At 56.7% G+C, this 6,247-nt stretch overlaps 1 protein-coding gene across 1 annotated transcript; it reads left to right on the forward strand.

Moving 5' to 3' along the window:
- The first annotated feature begins 576 nt into the window (after positions 1 to 576).
- UQCC2 (ubiquinol-cytochrome c reductase complex assembly factor 2) lies at positions 577 to 5,785 on the forward strand. The gene is made up of 5 exons (XM_084275939.1): positions 577 to 662; positions 951 to 1,115; positions 4,422 to 4,496; positions 4,848 to 4,917; positions 5,607 to 5,785. The coding sequence occupies exons 2-5, from the start codon at positions 978 to 980 to the stop codon at positions 5,699 to 5,701; spliced, it is 378 nt and encodes a 125-aa protein (XP_084132065.1). The 5' UTR covers positions 577 to 662; positions 951 to 977; the 3' UTR covers positions 5,702 to 5,785.
- The last annotated feature ends 462 nt before the right edge of the window (positions 5,786 to 6,247 follow it).

Here is a 6,247-nt window from a genome sequence, read left to right on the forward strand (position 1 = left end):
GAAATTCAAGTCATCTGGCCCAGTTGCATTATTTTACTTGGCCTAAAGTCCCATCTGGGAAGACCTCATTATTTACTGGGTATTGTTGCATTATTTCTTGCCCCCAAACACTGCCTCGGCAGCGAAGGGACCGGGTCACTTGTCTTGGCTCACACCCCTGCAGCAGTAGGTGCTTCAGAGAGCCCCACGCCCCTGGGTGTGGAAGCAGGACCCTGGGCTGGGATCTCATTAGTCGGTGTGCTGTGCTTGCCCTGCTGACAGGATGGGGTGCAGCGCGGGGTGCCGGGTGTGATGCGGCGCTGCCCGGCATCCCTGGGTGCTGTGCTCAGCACAGACCCGCCTCAGCCTCCGCGTCGCTGCCGATTCCCGTGCGGAATGGCCGGGTCCAAAGCGGGGAAGGATGCAGGATGCAGGATGGAGCTGCTGGTTCTCCGCGGCAGCTCAGAACGCTCCGGCCCCGCCCGCCCGGCTCAGCTGCCGCCGCCCCGGGACCGGAAGCTGCGTCCTGCTGCTGGCGCCGCACAGGGCGAGCCGCGCGCTCAGCCCTCACTCCCCGCACATCGTTACCACCAACTCGCTACTTGCCCCGAGCAGCGCCGAGCCAGCCGGCGGCCCGGCACCCTCCTCGCGGGGAAGGGGGAATCAGCGAGACCTTCCTGCTCGTAAACCGGCCCGAAGCGGGGCGCGGGCAGCGCCGGCAGCAGCCGGGCGAGGGGACGGGACGAGCCGGGCTACGGACCCGCTGCCGGCACAGCGCGGGGCGGGCGGCGGGGCCCCACCGCCGGGACCTGCGGGCACAGCAGGGGCCGCCCCGGGGCGGGAGGCTGGTGGAGCGGGGCTGGGGGCGGGGCTGGGGCGGCTCCGGGGCAGCGGCAGGGACGCGGCAGCCGCCACCGCCCGGCCGGCGCGACGCGTGCGCAGCCCGGCCTGACCGCTCTCGCTTGCCGTAGGTCACGTGCCCCCCTCCGTGGCCGGCGATGGCGGCCACCAGGTACCGGCGGTTCCTGAGGCTCTGCGAGGAGTGGCCGGTGGAGGAGACGAAGCGGCAGCGGGATCTGGGCGCCTTCCTGCGGCAGCGGGTGGCACAGGCCTTCCGCGAGGGCGAGAACACGCAGGTGGGAGCGGGCGCGGCGCCTGCTGGGGCCGGGCGAGGCGCGGGCTGCGGCCTGCGGCCGGCACCGGGGCTGGGGGGGGGGTGGTGTTGTGTTTGGGGGTTGGGGGGGTTGGGGGTTGGGGTCTTCCCCCCCCCCCACCCAGCGGCCCCGCCTCGGGGCTCTGGTCGCGGGGTCGGGTGTGCTGCGGGGCCGCTCGGGTCACCGGGTCGCAGGCTGCCCGGGCTGGGAGAGGCCTCTGGGACCAGCGAGCGCAGCTGTAGCCGTGTCCGCCGGCCCGCGCCCCTCGGCCCCTCCCCTGCCTGCCGAGCAGCTCCAGGGCCGCTGGCTCAGCGCCCCGGGCAGCCGGGCCCAGGGGAGAACGTTTCTCATGTCTGGTCTGGCCCTGGCTGGTGCAGCTCGAGGCCGCTGTGCCTCACCCTGTCCCTGTCACCTGGATGAAGAGACCAATCTCCACCTCTCTGCACCCTCCTGTCATTTGTAGGTGGGGAGAAGGTCTCCCCTCAGCCTCCTCCTCTCCAGGCTCAACACCCCCAGCTCCCTCAGCTGCTCCTCAGAGGATTTGCCCTCCAGCCCCTTCCCCAGCCTGGTTGCCCTTCTCTGGACTCGCTCCAGGACCTCCCTGTCCTTCTGATGCTGAGGAGCCCAGAACTGGACCCAGCACTCAGGGTGCAGCCTCACCAACACAGTGTACAGGGGCACAATCACCTCCCCAGACCTACTGGCCACACTATTTTTGGCACAGCCCTCACCCCTGCCTAGCACAGGCCGTGGTGAACACCGACTTCCCACACCGTTTGCAGTAGGTGCTTCAGAGAGCCCCGTTCCCCTGGGTGTGGAAGGGGCTGGGATCTCATTAATCAGTGTGCTGTGCTTACCCTGCTGACAGGATGGGGTGCAGTGTGGGGTGCCTGGTGTGATGTGACACTGCCCAGCATCCCTGGGATGCAGCAGTTGGAGGTCAGGCTTCAGCACGTAAGGACATGAGAGAAGCTAATGCTTGACTTGGGCAGCAAGGCTTTATAGGCTTGGAGGTGGTGCTGTGGAATATAAATGTGTCTTTTCTTGGCATAAAAACGTTGTTCCAGGGATGTGTTTTGTGCTTCAAGGGGCTGTTATGGGCACCTGATTCGATATTGGTCACCAGAGCAGCCTGCAGCAGGCGTCGCAGGGAGAGGGCTGATTGCTTTCCCATGTGCTCAGACAGCTGAATCTGCTGCACCAATTGGTTACAGGATCCCAGAGCTGCCACTCATCTTGAAAATCTAAATTGATGCCTGCAGCACTGATGTCAATTTGTATGTATAAAGGATTAATACAGCAAAGGGAAGTGTGCTGGCAGGCAGCAGGAGAAGCCTATGAGAAGAGGACAAGATAGAGCCATAAAGGGCACTTCATCAGTCTAATGTGGCTTTTATTCACCTGGAATAAGATTTGCTGATTTTTATGGAGAGGTGGAGGGGGGACAATACCCTCCCTGCTACCCATTTAATAGCTCTTTCTGCTCTCATTACCAAAACATCAGCAGGGTCATTTGAAATGTGGCTGTGAGGCATGTCAGGCTGCAGATCACCTGCACTGGTGCTGACTGGGCAGTCTGCCTGTCCCTGTGTCCCCTCCTGCAGCAGCCAGTACCCCCTGCACACAGAGAGCCTTCCCTTTGATTTCCTTGCTGGTGCAGAGGGGGCATGACCCACCTCCTGCAGAGTATTGTGTCCAGTGCTGGGCTCCCTGGTATAAAAGGGACAGGGGTCTCCTGGAGAGAGTCCAGAGGAGGCTGGGAAGATGCTGAAGGGCCTGGAGCATCTCCCCTGTGGGGATGGGCTGAGAGAACTGGGGCTGTTCAGCCTGGAGAAAAGCAGGGGATCTGATCAATGGGGATCAATAGCTGAAGGGTGGGACACAGGGGGCCATGGGCAGCCTCTGCTCAGTGTCTGTGGGGACAGGACAAGGGGCGATGGGCTCAAGCTGGAGCACAGGGAGTTCCACACCCATCTGAGGAAGAACTTCTTCCCAGTGAGGGAGCCCTGGGACAGGCTGCCCAGGGGGTGTGGAGTCTCCTTCTCTGGAGAGATTCCAGCCCTGACCTGTCCCAGGGCCCCTGCTTGGGCAGGGGGTTGTCCCTGATGAGCTCTGGGGTCCCTTCCAGCCCCTGCAGCCCTGTGATCCTGTGCCGACCCTCTGCCTGTGCCCCAAGGACACAGGAGCCGTGTGCCATGTTATCCTGACGTGTTTCCCTGGACACTGTTCTTATCCCTGTGGCCCTGCTGCTGGCTGCTGGTTGGTGTCACGGGGCAGCAGTGCAGCTCTGCTGGGGCTGGCTGCTGCTCAGCCCAGCACCAGGGGCCGTGCCAGCCGCGCCCCTTCGGGGCAGCTGGCAGAGCCTGAGGCATTAGCAAGATCTTTCCACCTTACTCCACCAAAATAGAAATCCATTTACCCTTCACAAGCTGTTCAGTGCCTTTCATGCTGCTTTTCCTTCATCAATTTTTGAACTATTTTTAGCCTGTGCTGGGATTCTCTAAGTTCCATCCCAGGACATTATCCTGTCTGATGCTTTAGAATAAAGCGGGTGGCAGAACTGCCCTTGGAGTGAGAAGGTTCACAGATTTCTCACTGCAGCCTTCCAGGACCTCAAGGGAGCTTGTAAACAGGAGGGGAATCAGCTTGTTAAAAGGGTAGATAATGGCAGGACAAGGGGATGGAGTGAAGCTGGAGGAGGGAAGGTTTAAATTAGATATTAGGGGGAAGTTCTTTACAGAGAGAGTGGTGAGGGGCTGGAAGGGGCTGCCCAGAGAGGGGGTGGGTGCCCCATCCCTGGGGGTGTTCAAGGCCAGGTTGGATGGGGCCCTGGGCAACCTTGTGTATCTCCAGGCCTGGAGGTTGGTGTCCCTGCTTGTGGCAGGGGGTTGGAGCTCTGGGACCCTTGGGGTCCCTCCCAGCCCAGACCAGGCTGGGATTCTGTGATTCTGTGATTTCATGGCACTGGCCAATAAACCCGAGAAGAAAACTGTCCAGTGATGCTCTCATTAACTGCATGTTCACAGTTGATCTGTTTGAGCATTTTAAGGTCCATTCTGGACTGTGTGCCTCACTGTTCTTGTAGGCCAGGCAGGTGAGAAGGGGGAGGGACACGAAGCCTTCTGCATTCTGGGGCAGCATAATAGGGGTCACCAGCATCCAGCACTGTGCTGAGAGTTCAGCTAAGCTGTTCCTTGACCATCCTGCTCACAATTCTTGAAATGAGGTGGGGTTTTGCTAAAATAAGGTTCAAAATCAGACTTGTGTGATCCTTTCATCCCTTTGCAGGTTGCTGACCCCGGGACCTGTGACCAGATGTACGAGAGCTTAGTCAGGATCCACACCAACTACTACAAAAACAAGGTGAGCTTTGGGGTTGGCAGCAGCCCTCTTCCAGGGGTGAGTCACCACTCACTGCAGGAGGCTGCCTCGTCCCCACAGGGGCTCTGGGAGCTCTCACAGACAAATGAGCTGCCAGGAGGACACAGCACTACCCAGTGCCTTTGGTCACTCCAGGGGAGCTGCAGACATCTCAGCCTCTGTGACATGTGTGCACAGAGCAGGTGCTAGCTCTTGGTATGGATGAACAGAGTTCTCAGAGTGGGGCTGAAAATGAGCTCAGGCTCTACCTTAGGGTGACATTTTTACCTCTTTTAATGTCCAAGTAACATCTTTTTCTCTTCCCTTTCCTCACCTGCTTCCTCATTTGTGAAGTATCCACGCCTGAAAGACACAAGCTTCACTGGAGTGACAGTAGAAGATTGCAAGATGATATTAGCAACAGGTACTAATATTGTCCTTGATCTGAGAATAAGTCAGTGCAGGGGATAAAGTGCATTTTTGGGCTTTATGGGGGGTCGCTGCATCATTCCTTCTGAATACCTGTGACTTGCTGTGCAAGTATATTAGGCTGTTTAATGAAGAGTAAGCTCAGGAATCAGTGAGGAGCTCTTCAGTAATCTGTTGGGGCAAGAAGTCAATTATATTTTGTGCTGGGTAGGAACAGCAGAGGGTTTCCTAGGGCTCTTTGGGATCAGATAGTAGGAGCTAGGTGAAAGAAATGCTACATCATTCCAAATATTCTCAGGTTCTGTTCCACTGTGTTCAAATTCCCTTCAGCATTTCTCCTCTTGTCTTAGCCTTGGAGAGCAAACAGAAAACCACAATGCAGAAATGCTCTCAGCCAGATCATTTATTAAGTAAGTGCAATGTAGGGAGATGGTGCAGTTCTGTTCTGCTCCAGTTCCTAACTTTGATTGCAGTGGAAACTGAATATTAGTTGTTAGTGATAAGGGACTCCCAGCACAACTGATTGGAAGGGAAAACAAACTTGCCTCAGGCCCTGAAATACAAATTCATTAAGATGAAAAGTCAAAAAAAAGGAAAAAATATGTTTAAAGTAAAGCTTTTCTAAGAGGGCCTTCATTCCTCTGGATTTCTTCCTCGTTCCCCATCTCTCCTCTCCTTTTGCAGACGTTCTGAAGCAGATGGAAGACATGAAAAAAGGGACATGGAGAAAACTGCGAGAGAAGTTTTCTGCCAAGAAACCTGAAGAGGACTCGAAGTGACAGGCTCACTCCCAGCTTCTCCACTGTAGATATTCCTGACGTGCTGTATGTTGCTGTGCTGAATAAATCCATTTAGTCCTCTTAGCAACAGCTCTTTTGTTTGGACCTACACCTTAGACCCTTCATATTTAGTGCCCTCTCCTTTGTTTCGCACTGGGACACAGCTTAGCACATCTGTGCCAGCACCATAGTGTAAAGAACTTTGTGGCTTCAGGGCTGACCCTTTGCATGACAAGACCCAGCAGAACCAGGAGGTGCACAGTGCAGGGAGGTGTGACTGTGGCAGCTTTAAATTTGCTTGTGAAGAAAACAATGGACCTGAGAGAGGGGGTGACTTTACTCTTAGTTACATTTATTTCCCTTTGGGGACAAGTCACTGAGGGTGACTGACAGGGTGACAGGGGAGCAGTGTAGGAGTTTAATTGAGATTTCAAGCGAATCAGAATCACAGAGTCACCAGGCTGGAAAAAACCTTTGAGATGGGGACCAACCATACCCATCCTCCACTAACTCCATCCCTGAGCACCTCATCTACCTGTCTGTTAA

This window comes from Gallinula chloropus (genome assembly GCF_964237585.1).
Source record: "Gallinula chloropus genome assembly, chromosome: 27".
NCBI lineage: Eukaryota > Metazoa > Chordata > Aves > Gruiformes > Rallidae > Gallinula > Gallinula chloropus.

Bases quoted from the DNA above. Each gene is read 5' to 3' on its own strand.
- UQCC2 (XM_084275939.1), top strand. From the start codon at position 978: ATGGCGGCCACCAGGTACCGGCGGTTCCTGAGGCTCTGCGAGGAGTGG. The intron at 4,497-4,847 runs GTGAGCTTTGGG...TCATTTGTGAAG, and splicing joins CCAACTACTACAAAAACAAG to TATCCACGCCTGAAAGACAC. The intron at 4,918-5,606 runs GTACTAATATTG...CTCCTTTTGCAG, and splicing joins CAAGATGATATTAGCAACAG to ACGTTCTGAAGCAGATGGAA.